Here is a 21,165-nt window from a genome sequence, read left to right on the forward strand (position 1 = left end):
CTACAATGTTTAATAAGGACACCATGTTGGTTCCAACAATATGTTACTATAGCAACAACTTGGCAACAACATGGCGGACGTGGGCTGCACTGTGGCTGAACTGTGTGTGAGCACTACAATCACTGACGCTAACACTTCCAGGATAGAAAAACTGTAAAAAATACAAAATGATCATGGTATCAAATGAAGGCTTTACAATTCAAATGCACTGTTAAAAAGGACATCAGAGGTCATCAGAGGTCATACAGTAAAAAGGGGGAGGGTGTCTGCAGCTGTGACATCACAGGCTGTCCTACAGGGTTCAGACCATGGGTGGATTTACAGATGTGGGTTCGTCAAGTCAGAAACCTCCATCATACAAAGCAAGGTTATGGATTGGTAAACTGAGAACATGGATTGGTAAACCTAGCGTGTAGATTGGTTAACAGAGTTTATGGATTGATAAATGTAGTTTATGGAGTGAAACTCTGATAGCAGGGATTGTTTGCAAGCTACCAGTCACTGTGCTTTAAACTAAAAGGTTTAAAGATCAGGACATTTGGGTCATGCTGAAGACTTTAAAACAGCTGTGGCTACTGTCTGTTTTCGTGGCAGAGCCGAGGTTGTTGAAGGTACTCGGTTGCTCAGTTTATCAATATGTGTGGGCGGGGCCAACAGGAGGAAGCAGAGGACAGCATGTTGGAGTCCAGTTCTGAAAGTACGTCGCTGGTCAGAGCAGCTGTGTGTTTTTGGGGATGTTTGTCTGTTTTAGATATTTGAGGGTCAGAGTCATTGAGTTTACATCCTGTAGGGGGCGAAGTACTGAAGGGATTGCTACTTGAAGGCTACTACTGGATTCATTAGCACCACATATTGTCAGTTGATGTTTGGAAGTTGACTAAAAGTAATTTACTTTATCAGTAACTAAAATGTACTTAATCAGTCAATTAAAAGTAGAAACATGATGAGTCCTCATCAGGACTGAAGATGTGAATCTACCACAGACTGAATCTATAACAGACCAATACACATTTATATTATTATATTATTTACGGAAAGAATGGAAGACATTTCTTGATGAAGCCGGCTGATAATAAAAAACATCTGAGAACAAGTCACACAGTTCTAAGAAGGAAAGCTCTACTGGAGGTACTTTAAGATCCAAGATGTTGTCTTCAGATGACTGATGATGAAGTCATGTGATCACGTCTGTACTGTTAATGAAAGAGCACCAAAGGGATCATACTACTACTACTACTACTACTACTACTACTACCAGCAGTGTCTTTATCAGACAGCACTGAGAGACAAAGAGAACACAATGAAGTTTTAGGACCGATGAGATGGAATGCTGTTGAGTACACATGTGTGAGGCTAAGACCAGTAACACTCAGTTAAAGTACCATCGCTGTAGGATTTAGCACTAGATGTTGGGTTGTAGAACCATTATTGTAACATGAATTAATACTTCTGTTGAAGTACAGTCAGTGTAGGATTTAGTAAATAGTTGTATTGTTTTGTGGTGTTTGTAGTGCAGTAACATTGTTAGTACTAGTTATGGTTTGTAGTCTCACTGTTGTAACATCAAATACTAGTTGTACAGTATTTGTAGGATTTGTAACATTGAAGTAATATTTGTAGTTGTAGTACCATTGTTGTAGGATTCAGCGCTAGTTGTACAGTTCTAGTGTTTACTACTAGCTGTAAGCTAAATGGTTTAGTGTTATTTGAAGTACTATTGTTATTGGGTTTTCTACTAGTTGTGTAGTTGTTGTAGGACTTAATAGTATTTACAGTGTTGTAGTACCACTGTTGCAGAAATACCATTATTTCAGGCTTTAGTATTAGTTTTAGGTTGTATCTGTAGGAAGTACTTTTTACAGTGTTGTGTTATCGTCACTGTAACATTCAGGACTAGTTAAAGTCAAAGATATTGGAGGGTTTGGTACATGCAAGATTGTTGTACTTGTATGGTTGTCGTACCATTGTTTTAGGGCAGGGTAAGCAGGGTGTAGTATTTTTAGAGTTTTACTACGTTTACTACTCGGGATTGGTACTGAGTTGAATTCGTTGAAGTGAATTTGTCTCAGGATTTAGTTGGATGGTTGTCGAAAAGTTCGCTTCTATTAGAAATACAAGTATTGAAATATCTTGTACTAGTTTTCGGGTATATATAACTAATTGTTGAGTTGTAGGGTTAAGTACTAGTCAATGTACCATTATTGTAGGATTTAGTTAGTTTCTGTTACTGTTTAGTACTGATTTTAAACTATTCAATACTAGCTGCTGGGTTCTGTAGTAGTTGAAATACTATTGTTACAGGGTGTAGTACTAGTTGTAAGGTTGTTGTCGGGCTTAGTACTAGCTCAAGTTCTACTGTTAAAGGATCTCTAAGTGTTCCGCTGCATCAAGTAGTGAAGCTTGTTTCTACTTGTTTTAAGATAAGGTTGTAATGTTGGATCGACCACCAGGCGGCGCCACAATCTTCTGAGCAGAGCGACGAGGTATGTGGTCATCAATCTGAGTTCCTGGGCAGAAAAAGATCGAAATTAGTGAAATTTACAGAAAAAAAATACATTGAAAAGTTGAATGCCAACAATTCTGAACCAAAAATAAATTTCTACAGAACCGGGTTCTGTAAAGTGAACACAGGTTCTCTCCTGACTGTGTCACTTGCTCTAATGCACTTGCTCTGCCCTAATGCAAAAATGTCCTTATTCAACGTATTTGCGGTGTTTTCCCCTCATTTGTTATCAAACTGTCTTCCTCTTCTTCTTCTTCATATTTAACTGCAGTACTCAACTGTTATATGTATAAACCTGATGTGGTTGAAACTTTTTACCTTGAATGCAACTCAGAGTCAATCACCTATAATTGATCAGATTATGGAAACACATCTGAATACTGCAGATACATGTGTGTGTCCTGCGTTCGTGAACGCTACCTGCCAGGGTGAATCCTGATTGGTGGAGGTTTCGGAGGCTGGCCTGGGTTTTCGGACAGGTGGGCCCCCTGGTGGTCGGAGTGGGTGGGACCAATTTAGTCATGCTGATGACATCATGAACAGGACCATCGTAGTTTCCACGGGGGACACCGCGAGCCTCAGCCATCTGAAACAAAGAGAACAAACTTCTGAGAAAAACATATTCTGAATGGATTGATCGGTCAGTTATTAAATTGATCAGTTCATCACAAATCAACTAGTTCAAATAGTTAACCGACTAGACAGAGGCTGAACCGGGTCGTTTGTTGTTGCTTGTTGGCCTCCACCTGTACACAACTTGTTAATCTGACAGTTCTCACTAATTAGCATGCTATAAACTGTGATCCTCTGTCAGACATATTAACCAGTTGGACAGGCAGTAAACTAGGTAACCAGTTAGTTAGGTAGTTAACTAGTTCACTGGTTAACCTCTGACAGAGTTGTAGATAGTTCAGAATCAGAATCAGCTTCATTTGACTCCGGTTTTCACTTTGCTCTCAACGTACATACACAAGTTTACAATAAACAAGAGAAATATAAAGAAACTAGTGCTGGCAACGATTTTTAGCGCGATTAATCTCATTGTTATGCGTAAAATTCAGTAATGAATTCAAAAGTAGTGTATTGTGCCCTTTTATTTTAAAGTGCTGCTCTATGAACTAAAGGTCAACAACATTTGGTTTAAACACTTTAAACTCATCAGGTTCTTGTTAACAGCAGGATTCCCTTCACACAGCAGCAGTTATAACACAGTTATGATTCCGTTCGGCCGGCCGGTTCTTGTGTTCAAAATGTCGCTTAATAATAAAAATAAAACTGCGTTAACGCACGCTAAAATAATTGTCGGCGTTAATTAATTAATGCGTTAACGCGATAATAACGCGTTAACTTGCCCAGCACTAAAAAAAACATAAAACAAGGACAGCAAAAAAAGTAGAACAGACGAAAGTATAAACATTTAACATTTAACGACTATGTAGAAATAAATATAAATATAAATCCAAAAGTATATATATATATATATGAACATAAAGCTATGGTTATCCAGTAGGTAGTTTAGTTGTTAAGCAGCCGTTTAGGTACCTTGCTGCGGGCTCGGATCCTCTTGTAGACGGTGTCTGGGAAAGCCTTTCTGGGAATGAAGCGTCCTGAACCTTTCGTCACGTTGAGTTTTCCGTCCTCCAGAACAACTCGACCGCCGCTGATCACCACTGACGCCACGCCTCGAAACTCCAAACCCTCCAGGATGTTCACCTCCACCGTCTGCACACAAACAGGCAGTATATTAGAAAGGATTAGGAACAGTTTAAGACGATTGACGATGAATTTTGATTCCTGATGATGAAGTTTGATGTGTTGTTACCAGGTTATGAGTCTTTGCAGAAACAGTTCGTGTCTCCTTTGGATTCCAAATGACGATGTCAGCATCCGATCCTACAGCGATCCTTCCTGAACACGGGACAGATACACCAGTCTACTGTGTTACAGATGTCTGAATACTCTTTTAAATTTAATCTCATTTAAAGTATTATGTTTATATTCATCTTACAGTTTATTCCATCTCATCCTAAGTAAAAAGTGAACTAAACCTATCCTCTTTTATATGTGTGTTAGTAAAAGTAGAGCAGCAACAGTGTCTTCATCTTCTGACTGATACCTTTGCGTGGGTAAATGTTGAAGAGTTTAGCAGCGTTGGTGCTCGTTACTGCGACAAACTGGTTCTCATCCATCTTCCCCGTGAACTGCAGAGAAAGAACCACATTCATATTCCATCATGTTGTCCCAATACCTTTGAAGTGGAAACTTTGTGATAGTTTAGAGTTTACATTTATACAGTACAGTACAATACAACATCCTCTAACATTAGAGCCTTGAGTCAGAAAAGGAAAAGGGATATTTTATGGATCATGTCGGCATTTTCATGCTCACATGGATCTTACCACAGCTCTATCCCACACCACAGACATCCTCTCCTCAATTCCGTTGGTTCCTTCTGGGATCAGAGTGAAGTCATCTTTACCGACTGCTTTCTGAGCTGTGGAGAAGCTCGCCTGAGCGCTGGAAGTCACCTGGAGGTCTCCACTGGAAAAAAACCAGTTAGAGTCATACTAACAACGCTAACAGGGAGATAGAGTCATACTAACCATTCTAACAGAGAGGTAGAGTCATACTAACCATACTAACAGAGAGGTAGAGTCATACTAACCATTCTAACAGAGAGGTAGAGTCATACTAACAACGCTAACAGAGAGGTAGAGTCATACTAACAACGCTAACAGAGAGGTAGAGTCATACTAACCATTCTAACAGAGAGGTAGAGTCATACTAACCATACTAACAGAGAGGTAGAGTCATACTAACCATTCTAACAGAGAGGTAGAGTCATACTAACCATACTAACAGAGAGGTAGAGTCATACTAACCATTCTAACAGAGAGGTAGAGTCATACTAACAACGCTAACAGAGAGGTAGAGTCATACTAACAACGCTAACAGAGAGGTAGAGTCATACTAACCATTCTAACAGAGAGGTAGAGTCATACTAACCATACTAACAGAGAGGTAGAGTCATACTAACCATTCTAACAGAGAGGTAGAGTCATACTAACCATTCTAACAGAGAGGTAGAGTCATACTAACCATTCTAACAGAGAGGTAGAGTCATACTAACCATTCTAACAGAGAGGTAGAGTCATACTAACCATACTAACAGAGAGGTAGAGTCATACTAACCATTCTAACAGAGAGGTAGAGTCATACTAACCATTCTAACAGAGAGGTAGAGTCATACTAACCATTCTAACAGAGAGGTAGAGTCATACTAACCATTCTAACAGAGAGGTAGAGTCATACTAACCATACTAACAGAGAGGTAGAGTCATACTAACCATTCTAACAGAGAGGTAGAGTCATACTAACCATTCTAACAGAGAGGTAGAGTCATACTAACCATACTAACAGAGAGGTAGAGTCATACTAACCATTCTAACAGAGAGGTAGAGTCATACTAACAACGCTAACAGAGAGGTAGAGTCATACTAACAACGCTAACAGAGAGGTAGAGTCATACTAACAACGCTAACAGAGAGGTAGAGTCATACTAACCATTCTAACAGAGAGGTAGAGTCATACTAACCATACTAACAGAGAGGTAGAGTCATACTAACCATACTAACAGAGAGGTAGAGTCATACTAACCATTCTAACAGAGAGATAGAGTCATACTAACCATTCTAACAGAGAGGTAGAGTCATACTAACCATACTAACAGAGAGGTAGAGTCATACTAACAACGCTAACAGGGAGATAGAGTCATACTAACCATTCTAACAGAGAGGTAGAGTCATACTCACCATTCTAACAGGGAGGTAGAGTCGTACTAACCATTCTAACAGAGAGGTAGAGTCATACTAACCATACTAACAGGGAGGTAGAGTCGTACTAACCATTCTAACAGAGAGGTAGAGTCATACTAACCATTCTAACAGAGAGGTAGAGTCATACTAACCATACTAACAGAGAGGTAGAGTCATACTAACCATACTAACAGAGAGGTAGAGTCGTACTAGCCATACTAACAGAGAGGTAGAGTCGTACTAGCCATACTAACAGAGAGGTAGAGTCATACTAACCATACTAACAGAGAGGTAGAGTCGTACTAACGATGCTAACAGGGAGGTAGAGTCGTACTAACCATTCTAACAGAGAGGTAGAGTCGTACTAACAGAGAGGTAGAGTCGTACTAACAGAGAGGTAGAGTCGTACTAACAGAGAGGTAGAGTCGTACTAACCATACTATCAGAGAGGTAGAGTCATACTAACCATTCTAACAGAGAGGTAAAGTCGTACTAACGATGCTAACAGGGAGGTAGAGTCGTACTAACAGAGAGGTAGAGTCGTACTAACCATACTATCAGAGAGGTAGAGTCATACTAACCATTCTAACAGAGAGGTAAAGTCGTACTAACCATGCCAACAGGGATATCAGGTACTGTGGAGTTGAAGGATCCCGGTTGAGAGGCGGGCTCATGACGAAGGCAGCAGCTGTGGCCCAGTCTTTTGACCAATAATGAGAACCATCAGTGGCCAGGCTGGCAGTGATTGGCTCCCCGTACACCACGATACCTGAGGACAGAAACATGAGCATGTTTGACCCACAAGCTCTTTGAGTTTGCAGCAAATAGACAGTTTTCACATGTTTTACTGGTGGCGGACCTGTTTGGTGGTGCGAACACAGCCTCCACCTTCTTGAAAAGATTGTTGTTGCAATATTTGTGGACATCAAAAAACCTGTGGCTATCCAAGTCCTTTATAATGTTGAAAACAAGTGTGTTTCTCCTTCTTTTACTTTGGGCATGCATCCCGACCCCAGCCTTGCAAACTGTTGTCTAGTCGGTGTGTGTGAAACACAGAGAGCTGGTCGTAAACAGGCAAGAGGCTGTATGTCGCAAGCTGTGGTAAAAACCCAGAAGAACATTTTGAAAGTACTGTACACATGTCCAAAGCATGCTCCTAAAACATAGATACTTGTTTTAATAAAGAATGGTTTGACATTGAAAGCAGACTTCAAAAGGTGTGTTTTAAGTGCTTTTTGGAAGTAAGGGAGTGAATCTAAGGTCCTGATGTGAGTGTGTAGACAGTTCCAGCGGAAGAGCCTCTTCCCTTTCAAATGAAAGGGAAGAGTCAAAAATGACTCCACGGTTGAGGTTTTTGGAAGAAGGGGAGACAGTCGAGCCATCGACAGGGAGGGAGCAGCTGTTGGTGTGTTTGGCGGGGGATTTGATGATGATGACTTCAGATTTGCTGCAGTTTATCTTGAGGAAATTGGTGCTCATCTACGTCATTTAGGCAGTTGGTGATGGTGGATTGGGTGGTGTTGGTGATATATTTAGTAGAGATGTAAAGTTAGATGACATCTGCTAACAGTGAGACTGGAGACCATGCTGACGAACTGTGTGACCAAGAGGGAGGATGTAACTGATGAAGAGGAGGGGACCAAGCCAAAAGGGAACACCTTGTGAACCAAAGGTGAAGTCAGATTTCCAGTTATTTACACAAATGAAGTGTTGTCTGTCTGAGAGGTGGGATTTGAACCATGAGCAGTGTCATTTGATACTGAAAGAGGATTCCAGGCGGATGAAGAGGATGAGCCTCACCTATAAACCAAACAGCAGTTCAGAGTATCCAGCCTTCATGGAACTGCTCTGAGCTGCTTAGAGTTGGTGTCAGAAGAACAAAGGAAGAAAACCAAAGAACCAGCTGGAGCCCTAGAGCAGTGAAGGAGGCAATCGGAGGAAGCAGTCTTCTCAGGTTGGTTGGCCATGGTGATTCCTGAAGCATCAGACACTATCAGGAGGTTAGAAAGACTGCAGCTTCTGTGGCCACTGAAGCAAAACTCTGGTAGGAATTCAGAGATAACTTTTAGTAGTTCTCAAAGTAGTTCCTTAAATGATGACATGACTCAGGAGGAAGAAGGACTTAGTCCAGACTGTTCTCAGCAGGGAAGAAAACTGTTGACCTGGACTGAAAATGCACTTTTAGGAATTCCTCAACCCAAAAGACCTGTTCTCCATGAAATTTAGCCTGAGATTTATATCTAACCCTGGTGTGTTTCCCTCTGTTTTCCCCGATCACCTCTCCTCATGTGGGCTGTCGTTCCCCTGTCTGTTTGTTAATGTTTTGCCGTGTGCTTGTGTTTTGTTCTGTGTTCCACAGTAGTGTCCTCCTACGAGTCCCGCCCACCGCCTCTCTCCATAGGCACAGCTGTGTCTCATCTCCCGTGATCATCTCCAGCCGACATAAATACTCCGGTCATCCTCGTCCCAGCTGTCAATCCGTCCGTTACCCTACCTGGTCTTCCGGCCCTTTAAGTCTGTTCGTTTTCACTCTGTGAAGTTCTGGTGCTAACCTTCTGTTTGTCTGCAACTTACCCACCATCCAGTGTCGAGCCTCGGGTTTCACCTGGTCGAAGAAGTCTTCCAGTTCGTTCCTCGGAGATCAGCTGAGTTGGCTTGTCTAATCCTGTGTCGAGCCTCGGGTGTCACACAGTCGATCCTGCCTGCCTGCCTGGCTGCCACGTACGCGGCAGAGCCACTTTCCAGCTTGGACCAGAGCAGAGCCCACCGGCTTTTTCTGCCACTCAGGAGTGGCTTTCCCTCTCTCTCGGATTCGGAGGTGAGAGAGAGAAGGGACTATTCGCCAGGCGCCTGGCTGCCTCAGCACTTGGACATTCTGTGTGTTTCCTGTTTATTCCTGCCTGAGAGTATTAAAGAAACCTGGGTTGAGAAAGAACTCTGCTGTCCTGTGTCTGCGTTTGGGTCCGTGTTCACACCACACCTTAACAGAGATGCTGAAAGCTCTGGATATTGTTGGACCGTCTTAGTCGACTTTGTCTCGTGGGACAGTAAATGTGGACTGGCAGAGCGGATCAGTGTTTGCATCAGAACAGTCCTAAATGAAATGTACAGTTAAATCTGAACCTGATGTGTAAAGAACACTTGATAATGAAGATCTCACCTTTCTTCCTGGCTTTAGCGATGACATCAGCAGCAGATTTGCTCATCACCTTGGTAACATATAGCGGACAGTTGGCCTGTTTAGCGATGGTGACAGCTCGATACACAGCTTCAGTCTCCACCTGAAACACATTACAACACACACACACACACACACACACACACACACACACACACACACACACACACACACACACACACACACACACTCATCAGTAATACACGTGTCTCACTGGCCCCGACACCACCTGGTGGACGTTTGTATGAGGATGTTTTTATAGTGTGTTACAGGCATGATTACAGACGTAATGACAGGTGTGTTACAGGTGTGTGTACCTCCTCAGGGTGTGATAAAACGTGTCCTTCAGGTCCAGTGATGCCGAGAAAGATAAGTTTCTTCTGTTCCTGAAACACAAACCAGTTTAAATTCACGGTAAAAATATGAACAATGAACCTTCAGCTGATTTTTATCCCTGAATTCATTCATTTTGCTTGATTGTACTTGACTTTACTCAGGTGTATTACCTCATCAATGATGTCACCATTCTCAGCGTGGACCTGTGCGATGGCCCCAAGATCCCGGAGGACCCCAAACGCCTCATAGAGCTAAAACCCCAAAACAAGAAGCAGATTCAGTCAAATGAAGACATTGACATAAACTAACCATAACCAAGCTTAGCAACAATGACTACAAACAAGCAACAATAATAGTTCTACTGTAGTTCACCTGAGAGTCGGAGCTCTGGTATTTGTCTTTGTATGCCATGAAGAAAAGGAAAGAGTTCACACCTGAAACACAAATATTACAATTAAGTTCACACAGCCTCCACCTGTGTTCCTCCATCTCTTCCCTGTTTAAACCCACATGTTTCAGATGTTTTCAGACATTTTAATATCTTGATATAATATCTGACCATAATCCAGAAATCAGAACTGTAGTTACGATATGTAAATGAGTTTATGGTGCCATCAGTCATTAAGGTCCAACCAAGGCCTGCTTCCATAGGTGTCTTCTTTCAAAAGCAGGCTTGTAGTTAGTTCTAAAGTGTGTGGGCTGAAGGTCTTATTTATAATCAGTTTTTTAATGATTGATCTTTAGGGTCTTTAGTATCATTTGGGTCTTTAGTATCTTTAGGGTCTTTAGTGTCTTTAGTATCTTTTGGGTCTTTAGTGTCTTTAGTATCTTTTGGGTCTTTAGTGTCTTTAGTATCTTTTGGGTCTTTAGAATCTTTAGGGTCTTTAGAATCTTTAGTATCTTTTGGGTCTTTAGAATCTTTAGTATCTTTAGGGTCTTTAGAATCTTTAGTATCTTTTGGGTCTTTAGTATCTTTAGGGTCTTTAGAATCTTTAGTATCTTTTGGGTCTTTAGAATCTTTAGTATCTTTTGGGTCTTTAGTATTTTTTGGGTCTTTAGAATCTTTAGTATCTTTTGGGTCTTTAGAATCTTTAGTATCTTTTGGGTCTTTAGTATCTTTAGAATCTTTAGTATCTTTAGAATCTTTAGTATCTTTTGGGTCTTTAGTGTCTTTTGGGTCTTTAGTATCTTTAGAATCTTTAGTATCTTTTGGGTCTTTAGTATCTTTAGTATCTTTTGGGTCTTTAGTATCTTTAGAATCTTTAGTATCTTTTGGGTCTTTAGTATCTTTTGGGTCTGTAGTATCTTTAGAATCTTTAGTATCTTTAGAATCTTTAGAATCTTTAGTATATTTTGGGTCTTTAGTATCTTTAGGGTTTTTAGTATCTTTAGAATCTTTAGTATCTTTTGGGTCTTTAGTATCTTTTGGGTCTTTAGTATCTTTAGAATCTTTAGTATCTTTAGAATCTTTAGTATCTTTTGGGTCTTTAGTATCTTTAGAATCTTTAGTATCTTTAGAATCTTTAGTATATTTTGGGCCTTTAGTATCTTTTGGGTCTTTAGTATCTTTAGAATCTTTAGTATCTTTTGGGTCTTTAGTATCTTTAGAATCTTTAGTATCTTTAGAATCTTTAGAATCTTTAGTATATTTTGGGCCTTTAGTATCTTTTGGGTCTTTAGTATCTTTAGAATCTTTAGTATCTTTTGGGTCTTTAGTATCTTTTGGGTCTTTAGTATCTTTAGAATCTGTAGTATCATTTGGGTCTTTAGAATCTTTAGTATCTTTAGAATCTTTAGTATCTTTTGGGTCTTTAGTATCTTTAGAATCTTTAGTATCTTTTGGGTCTTTAGTATCTTTTGGGTCTTTAGTATCTTTAGAATCTTTAGTATCTTTTGGGTCTTTAGTATCTTTTGGGTCTTTAGTATCTTTAGAATCTGTAGTATCATTTGGGTCTTTAGAATCTTTAGTATCTTTAGAATCTTTAGTATCTTTTGGGTCTTTAGTATCTTTAGAATCTTTAGTATCTTTTGGGTCTTTAGTATCTTTAGAATCTTTAGTATCTTTTGGGTCTTTAGTATCTTTTGGGTCTTTAGTATCTTTAGAATCTGTAGTATCATTTGGGTCTTTAGAATCTTTAGTATCTTTAGAATCTTTAGTATCTTTTGGGTCTTTAGTATCTTTAGAATCTTTTGGGTCTTTAGTATCTTTTGGGTCTTTAGTATCTTTAGAATCTTTAGTATCTTTTGGGTCTTTAGTATCTATAGGGTCTTTCGTGACTTTCGGGTCTTTAGTGACATTCATGTCATTTGAGTCTGAAAGTTGAAATCTCAAAGATTTTTATTTAAATAAATGTCTCACTATCTTTCGTTGAGTAGTAGGGTTAGGGTTAGTAGCAACAAGGTGATTGAAACTGTTGCTCTCTGATGAAAGTATTACAATATTTATGGATTAGCAGTATAATGAACAGGGTGTCTGTGGTGACAGTACTGGAAATAAATGCTGTATTACAGTTTTTCTCCTTTGTATACACAAATCAATGGAACTATAAAACGGAACTGATTAAGTCTGAATTCCTTTGTTTTCACTCAAACTGAAATGTTGTATCAACCAGGACTGAAGTGAGGATTAGTTCTTCAGGGGTCTCTCTTCAGACCTTGATCTTTGATGAGCGTCTCCAACTCCTCGCACAGTCCTTCATGCCAGCGAGTGATGTCCAGGTGTAGAGAGAAGTCGCAGCAGGCCCTCTGCTCCGCCGTCTCCCTCCACTGATCGAACGCTGTCAATAAACTAGTCCCCGGCTCCACCAGCACATGGTCCACTGTAAACACAACCATCACTGTTATTACTTCTTTATGTGCCTGAGGCCATACTGATGATTATTGATCGGTAATTGGTGATAATCTGACTGATGGTGGTGGTTCCTCCGGATAAGGCGGCTCTGGTTCCCTGGTAGAAGTCGTCGGCCGGGTTCATGCCTCTCTGCGGAGCGTTCAAGTTGGTGTTGGCATCGACTCCTCCGGGGATCAACAACTGACCGTACGCATCCACCGTCTTCACGCCGGTTGGGACGATCAGATTCTCCCCAATCTGTCTGATCAGGACGAAGGAAAGGAAGTCTGATGATGCCAGAGACAGGAAGAGGCGCCTGGAGGTCAGGTGGACTCCAACTAGACCACTGAAAACCTGCACTGCCAGCAAAAAGCATGAATGACTGTGAGACCTTAATTAATAAATATCTAATTTATTTACCTGATGGTCCCATCCTCTACGTAGACGTCAGCGTAGAATGACTGGTCGTCATTGACTATCTTTCCTCCTTTGATGATCAGACGGTCGCCCTGGAAACAGAGTGGTTGCTGGGTAAATCATTCTCACCCGACTATCAAAAACATAAAACAAACTTCTAGAATATATAATATGAAGTTATCTGATGAACACGTTACAGCCTGACAGGATATTTTATTTAAAAAACTTAAATAAAACTATAAATATATATAAATAACAGAGATAATATATAAATATATATATATATATATATATATATATAACTGAGATATAATATATATATAACTGAGATATTATATATATATACATATATTATATCTCAGTTACAGAATAAACCACATTTATTCTGTGGACCCTGAAAATGATTTTAGTTCATGAAATCAGTCACAGTTCAAATGTTTGCATTATTGATCAGCTGCAGGAGATGAAGTATAATGCATCCGATTTATTACGTTTATATCCTACTTAAATAAACCACCAGGTCCAAGCCTGATCCGGGTCAGTGTGATCCGGGTCAGCCTCGGTCTGGTTCTGACGGGTCGGTGATTGACAGGCTGCAGCATCCTCCTTCACCGGCCCGTTCTCCCTGTTCTCCCTGTTCTCCCCGTTCTCCCCGTTCTCCCGGCTCGGCCCGGCCCGGTTCGGGTTGGACCTACCGCGGCTCTGACGCTGCTCTTCTTGTTCTGGAACGCCATCCTGATCGATCTGCGATCGGCTGATTGATTCGCTCACACGCACACTCACAGCCTGCTTTGTTGCTGTCGCCGATGACGTCACGCTCCCGACAATACACACCCGGCTTCCGGTGTAAAGCGTCAAAATAAAGTCCGCAGACGAACATTATCTCTATGTTAAGGTAAAATATTGTTTTTCCTAAAGGGATGGATGTAATTAAAGTTAAAATACACGCAGTGGTCGATGAGATTAAAGTACGAATAACACACAAAATATAAAAATAATACTTGATTACAATCAGATAAATGTTGTAAAGTAATAAAAGTACTCACAGCAGTAAAACGGCCCGTTATATGATCATAAATAATATTTAAAACGAATGATTCACTTTAAACATCTCACACGCTGACTGGATGTTTTATAATGGTGTGAACTGCACATATTTCCGGGGGGGGGGGGGGGGGCATAATGAGACAAATAAAAGCTGCTTCCTCATTTTATTGATGAAATGATCGACGTCATTAATTATGAATTGATTATTTTGTCTAAATGTGTTTAAATTCAACTGATTTCAATAAACGTGACACTGTACAAATACCTCAACACATCATAAATAATGTGTATTGTTCTTTTATTTATGAACAATCTTTATTTATCTGTGTTTTTAATATTTATATATCACTTCAATCTTGTGTGATCAGCTTTAAAATCACTTTAAAAGCACGTTAGTCAGGTTAAATTATTTCAACACTAAATCTGAATAACAAATACTTTCAAATATTTTAATCCTTTTTTTTAAATGACTTAAATATCTAGAAATCATTCACAAAGTGGTAGCGTTCTGAATTAAAACATGTTATGAATATCGTCTCTTTAACCTCTCTCTTGCCGTAGTTTTCCCGGGTGTGTCCAGAGGGAAACACCACTGTCTGTCCTCCTCTTCCTCGTCCTCGTCCTCCTCCTCCTCCTCCTCCTCCTCCATCAGGCTCCTGGGTTTGGGTTTGAGCGGCTCGGCGACGCTGCGTCTGCGGACTGAACGACTCGAAGTCCAGAGTTTTGTTCTCGAAAGCTCCTTCGACGCTACAGAACATCCCTCCATACTTCATCCGAGGACGAGGAGAGTCCGAACCCAGCCGGGAGAGGAGAGAGGAGCAGTCGTCGTCCTGAGAAGACCTCCTCGTAGACATCATGGAGAGATCTGATCTGAGACGAGACAAGGAGAGGAAGAAGAGGACTGGAGGGGGAGGAGGAGGTCAAGGAGGAGGAGGAGGAGGAGGAGGAGGAGGCCAAGGAGGAGGGAGTAACTGTGATCTCAAACTGAGAGGAACTGATCAGAGGGAGGAAGAAGAGGAGAAACAAGAGAGAAAATGAGTCCTGATGAAAGAGGATGAGGTTTGAATCAGATTCTCATGAGAGGTTGTTGGTTTGAATCCTTGTTGAACCTCAGGAACTCCTCTCCTATTTGTGTTTCCTTCAGAAACACGAGCAAACAGCAGCAAACCCAGAAATATTATCATCGTTTTCACCTTCCTGAGTCGTCATAGAGGACGAAGGGACGACTTCACCGAGCTTTTATATCTGATCGTCACAAACATGTTACTACAGGACGCTGATCGATCAGCTGTTAGCTGGTATTGGTTATTTATCAAGTGAAGAGCATCCTGGTGTTCAGGGTGAACACTGACATCATCATGTGACATCATCATGTGATATCAGAGCTCTGAAGCTTTCAGAGACTTTAACTGTTGGACTTTATAGACTCAATGCTCACAGGTCAGTGCTCATTACTGCTGATCTCTGGAGACGCCGAGGTCTGAACTGGATATCTCTGACTGTCACATTCACTTTATCTCATATCTCACACATACACACACACACACACACACACACACACACACACACACACTCAGTGGACCGTAACAAAGTCTGTAATTTCATGTTAACATGAAGCTCTCATGTTCCTGTCTGACAGAATCTCAAAGGGACAGTGAGACAGTATTTCAATTAGGAGACAAGTGAATGAAGAAAATATAATAGTTTACTAAAAGAGATGATATGAGATAATTAAATCTTTTTTTGGTCAGACTTTGTTTCTCAAGTCAAATCTTGAAGACAGACTGTCCGTGTTGTTATTTGTCAGTAATCAGACGGGATTTAGCACCAAACATGTGCATGTGTTGCTGTGGTAATGACTCAGGTGTCAATAACTACGCAACTTTCCAATGCAGAAACATTTGCCCTCCAAACAATCGCGCTGTGAAGTCGTGGTGCAGAACTCCTCCGTAGCTAAGTTTGGATCTGGTTTTCATTGAGGGGGAAGCAGCCGGACGTGCCAGCACACAATTTATTTTGGCATCTGTCAAAGAACTGTTGTTCTCAATACTAATAGCGGTAGTATCGACAAGTCTCTGCTAGTAAATCTGTGGCCGTGTTCCAGTGGGATCACGTCTCTGTGGCCGTGTTCCTGTGGATCCTGTCTCTGTGGCCGTGTTCCAGGGGGATCCTGTCTCTGTGGCCGTGTTCCTGTGGATCCTGTCTCTGTGGCCGTGTTCCAGGGGGATCCTGTCTCTCTGGCCGTGTTCCAGTAGGACCCTGTCTCTGTGGCCGTGTTCCTGTGGGATCCTGTCTCTGTGGCCGTGTTCCTGTGGATCCTGTCTCTGTGGCCGTGTTCCTGTGGATCCTGTCTCTGTGGCCTTGTTCCAGGGGGATCCTGTCTCTCTGGCCGTGTTCCTGTGGATCCTGTCTCTCTGGCCTTGTTCCAGGGGGATCCTGTCTCTCTGGCCGTGTTCCTGTGGGATCACGTCTCTGTGGTCGTGTTCCAGGGGGATCCTGTCTCTCTGGCCGTGTTCCTGTGTCATCACGTCTCTGTGGTCGTGTTCCAGGGGGATCCTGTCTCTTTGGCCGTGTTCCTGTGGGATCACGTCTCTGTGGTCGTGTTCCAGTAGGATCCTGTCTCTCTGGCCGTGTTCCAGTGGGATCCTGTCTCTTTGGCCGTGTTCCTGTGGGATCTTGTCTCTGTCGTCGTGTTCCAGTAGGATCCTGTCTCTTTGGCCGTGTTCCTGTGGGATCACGTCTCTGTGGTCGTGTTCCAGTAGGATCCTGTCTCTCTGGCCGTGTTCCAGTAGGATCCTGTCTCTTTGGCCGTGTTCCTGTGGGATCTTGTCTCTGTCGTCGTGTTCCAGTGGGATCCTGTCTCTTTGGCCGTGTTCCTGTGGGATCACGTCTCTGTGGTCGTGTTCCAGTAGGATCCTGTCTCTCTGGCCGTGTTCCAGTGGGATCCTGTCTCTTTGGCCGTGTTCCTGTGGGATCTTGTCTCTGTCGTCGTGTTCCAGTAGGATCCTGTCTCTTTGGCCGTGTTCCTGTGGGATCACGTCTCTGTGGTCGTGTTCCAGTGGGATCCTGTCTCTTTGGCCGTGTTCCTGTGGGATCCTGTCTCTTTGGCCGTGTTCCTGTGGGATCTTGTCTCTGTCGTCGTGTTCCAGTAGGATCCTGTCTCTGTGGCGCCTCCAGAGGATTCCGTTACCATCTTCGGTAGTGTCCACAGGGGTTGTGTCTTAATCCTCCTGAGGGATGCAGCCTCCACCGACGATTTCTCCTGAGGAGCTCAACCTGTCTGGTCGTCTCCCGACCTGCTCCATCCATTAGCCTCTGGAGAGGCTAAACCTGCTGCCCAGCCCCCAGGCCGTCCGCCTGACATTCGCTTCTCCACTTTGCCCTGAATGTTTGTATCCGTCCTGTCTGTGCTGCTTCATCAACCACAAAAAGAAAAAAAATATCGTTAGAAAAAAGAGGAAACAATCAGAATATGAAGGACAATTTGTGAAACACTCATTTTCAACAACAAAACACAAACACAGTTTTGTCTTCAGTCTCATTTCCACCATTTTAATCCATAATCACATCAAACTGACAACTGTTTGGATGTTCAATGAGTTCACTGTCACAGCAGAGATAGAAAAATATCATCTCAAATAATAAAAATAAAAGAGTAGATCCAGTTTTTAAAAGAACGGATTCATCGTGTTGACTCTGTTCTGAACCCCATTCAGTTAAGGGACGATACTTGACATTATAAATAATTCATGTTCTGTTTTTAAAAGTTAAGAATAAAAACGAAAGGGATTTAATATTTAACCGAAACTTGGTGGAGAGTGAAACTCAAAGCCCTGATATGCAATCAAAGCTTAGAAGAAGCATTTTGACTGAAAAAGAAAACAATCTGACATGATATATATGAAATATATCATATCAGATTGTTTTCTTTTTTATATATATATATATATATATATATATAGGTATACATTATATATTTGTTGAATCATGAAATGATCATTCATTATTCAAGGGACCTTTGAAAAACTGACTTTACTTTCAGTTTGAACTCATAGTTAATGTGTGAAATCTCACCACTTTATATTTCATCCTTATTCTATGTTTCACTTTATTTTATATCTTACTTTATTTTATATCCCCCTGTAAATTTTAATATGTTTCTACTTGCACTAATTGTTGTTGATTGTTAAATGTTAAGCACCTTCCCGTCATGTCAAATTCCTTGTATGTTCAACATACCATGGCAATAAACGGTTCTGATTCTGATTCTGATGATGTGGAGCAGAGTCTGGGTAAAATCTAAACTCTGCAGAGTGATGACATTTCTGACATTTCTGACATTAAAACCTGTTTCAGACTTTTTGGTTCATCAGGTCAGAACATGGTTTTCTTAGCTCTGTGTTCCTGTTGCAAAATTGTTTCCTACATCAGTTTTGGTCCCGGGATGACTCAAGGGGGCTGAACAGTTACACATTGTAACCATAGATCCGTGAGTGGAGCTGAAAGGCTCTATAATGTTCGTTGACTCTCCAGTCTGCATGTGGATAAGACAATCAGAAAAAAGTTAAACTCAACTGAACCCATATTTTAGAGCAGAATGTTTGTAATGTTTCATAGTGTGTTTCTACAGTGATTCTACTGTGTGATCTCATCAAGGTAACTTAGCAACCATTTTACTGAGCATCTATGGTCGTTCATCACGCTTTGCATCTGTCTCTGAAGCTTCCTTCTCCCACAAACAGGTTAGTTGACTGTAACTGACCAAATCAAATACCTTAACACTGAAGTCACCTGTTAGAATTCAGCTAAGTTAGCTGCCAATATTTACAAGCTTAGCTAATGCTGTATGACGTCTAGCTAGCTGAGCTAACATTGCATGAATTCTAGTTGGGTGATATAACACTGTATGAAGTCCAGCACCACTTTAGTCCAGCGGGCCTCGTGAGGCCAGAATGTGTTTTTCAGCTGCATATCAGGTTTCTAAACCAGAAGTTCTCAGTAAACAGTAGCTAACAGTAAGCTACAAAGCATATTGCCGGTTTTGGTTTTCACTTGTCTGAAACGTCAATCTGTAGCCATGGAAACCATCAATGTCTTCGTCTTTGAGGTGTGACTGTGTTCCAGAGTCAGCTAACAGCTGGGTCCCACTCTGATTGGCTGACAGCAGCCAGAAGCAGGTCAGTGGGGCAGTGAAGCCAACATACCCGAGTCTGTAAGCTGCTGGTTCATACCCTGAATCCTTCTGAATCCTCAGGTTGCTTGGTCTGATCCAGACTGAGCTGACCCTGCTGAGTTTTCAGCTGCTGGACTCTGGAGGCCTGCAGACACTAAAACACAGACTGGAACATTAAAACCTTTAAGTTGATGTGATTTAATGATATGTATGTTAATTAAAACATTGTCAGCTGTTGAGCTAAAACAAAGTGATAGGAAACACTGTAAACTTGCAACATATACACCTGGGTTGAACTCTGTCCACCTGGGGTATATGTTGGGTGTACCTGTGTACCTTTATTACACCCGGTATACCTTTTTTACACCTTATATACCTGTATATCTTTAGTTCACATTCTATATCTTCAGTGCACTCTGTATACCTGTGGTATCCCTGGTGTATACTCGGTATACATGGGATACACTCTGTATACCTTCAGTGTGTGGGTTACACAGCCCCACCTGCCCCTATTACCCTGTGTGACTCCCCCGTCAATGCGGTGGAGTCCTTCCGCTTCCTGGGCTCCATCATATCCCAGGACCTCAAGTGGGAGCTGAACATCAGCTCCATCACAAGGAAGGCTCAGCAGAGGATGTACTTCCTGAGGCAGCTGAAGAAATTCAACCTGCCAAAGATAATGATGGTGCACTTCTACACAGTCATCATTGAGTCCATCCTCTGCTCCTCCATCACGGTCTGGTACGCTGCAGCCACTGCCAAGGACAAGGGCAGGCTGCGGCACATCATTCGCTCTGCCGAGAGGGTGATTGGCTGCAATCTACCGTCCCTCCAGGACTTGTTCGCTTCAAGGACCCTGAAGTGAGTAAGAAAGATTGTAGCCGACCCCTCTCACCCTGGACAAAAACTGTTCGTGCCCCTCCCATCTGGCAGGAGGCTGCGGTCCATCAGGACCAAGACCTCACGACACATGAACAGCTACTTCCCTTCCGCAGTCGGGCTCATTAACAGAGCCCGGGATCCCCACCGACTCTGTCATCCCCAGGACAAATTTCTACCGGTCACTCCCCTGCATCCCTTCTATCCCTTCTATTACACTTGACACTTTTACAATACACATCTCACTTGTTTATAGTCCTGTTATCTTTATTTTATATTTCACTTCATTTTATATTTTACTTTATTTTATATCTCTCTGTAAATGTTAATATGTTTCTACTTGCACTGATTGTTGTAGATTGTTTAATGTTATGCACCTCCTGTCATGTCAAATTCCTTGTATGTTCAACATACCATGGCAATAAATGGTTCTGATTCTGATTCTGATAGGATAAACCCTGCACACCTGGGATAAATCCCTATACACCTGGAGTATATTCTGTATACCTTCAGTACACCTTGTATATGTTCAGTAGACCTTCAATACTCTCTGTATGCCTTCAGTACAGTTTGTATACTTGGAGTAACCTCTGTACACCTTTAGGACTCTACTTATACCTGGAGTAACCTCTGTATACCTTTAGGTAACTCTGTATACCTTCAGTACATCCTGTGTACCTGGAGCTCCTCTATATACCTTCAGTACATCCCGTGTACCTGGAGTAACTTCTGTATACTTTCAGTACATCCCGTGTACCTGGAGTAACCTCTGTATGCCTTCAGTACTACCTGTGTACCTGGAGCTCCTCTGTATACCTTCAGTACATCCTGTGTACCTGGAGTAACCTCTGTATACCTTCAGTACATCCTGTATACCTGGGGTAGACTTTATTGCCCTGTAGTTACCCGTTGCCCAGCGTTTCAATATGTTGCCCCTGCAGAAAGCTCAGCAGTAAACCATGTTGCTGTTTGACTCACCAGCTGCTG

General features: G+C 41.7%; 1 protein-coding gene across 1 annotated transcript; it reads right to left on the minus strand.

Moving 5' to 3' along the window:
- Positions 1 to 2,415: 2,415 nt before the first annotated feature.
- Positions 2,416 to 14,980, minus strand: dpysl4 (dihydropyrimidinase like 4; the record flags this gene model as incomplete). The annotated part of the gene is made up of 15 exons (XM_079183202.1): positions 2,416 to 2,507; positions 2,924 to 3,089; positions 4,046 to 4,225; positions 4,326 to 4,411; positions 4,620 to 4,704; positions 4,903 to 5,044; positions 6,931 to 7,087; positions 9,479 to 9,599; positions 9,814 to 9,882; positions 10,003 to 10,083; positions 10,205 to 10,266; positions 12,487 to 12,651; positions 12,740 to 12,924; positions 13,083 to 13,171; positions 14,672 to 14,980. The coding sequence occupies 15 exons, from the start codon at positions 14,978 to 14,980 to the stop codon at positions 2,416 to 2,418; spliced, it is 1,989 nt and encodes a 662-aa protein (XP_079039328.1).
- Positions 14,981 to 21,165: the final 6,185 nt, after the last annotated feature.

This window comes from Pholis gunnellus (genome assembly GCF_910591455.1).
Source record: "Pholis gunnellus genome assembly, chromosome: 21".
Classification (NCBI taxonomy): domain Eukaryota; kingdom Metazoa; phylum Chordata; class Actinopteri; order Perciformes; family Pholidae; genus Pholis; species Pholis gunnellus.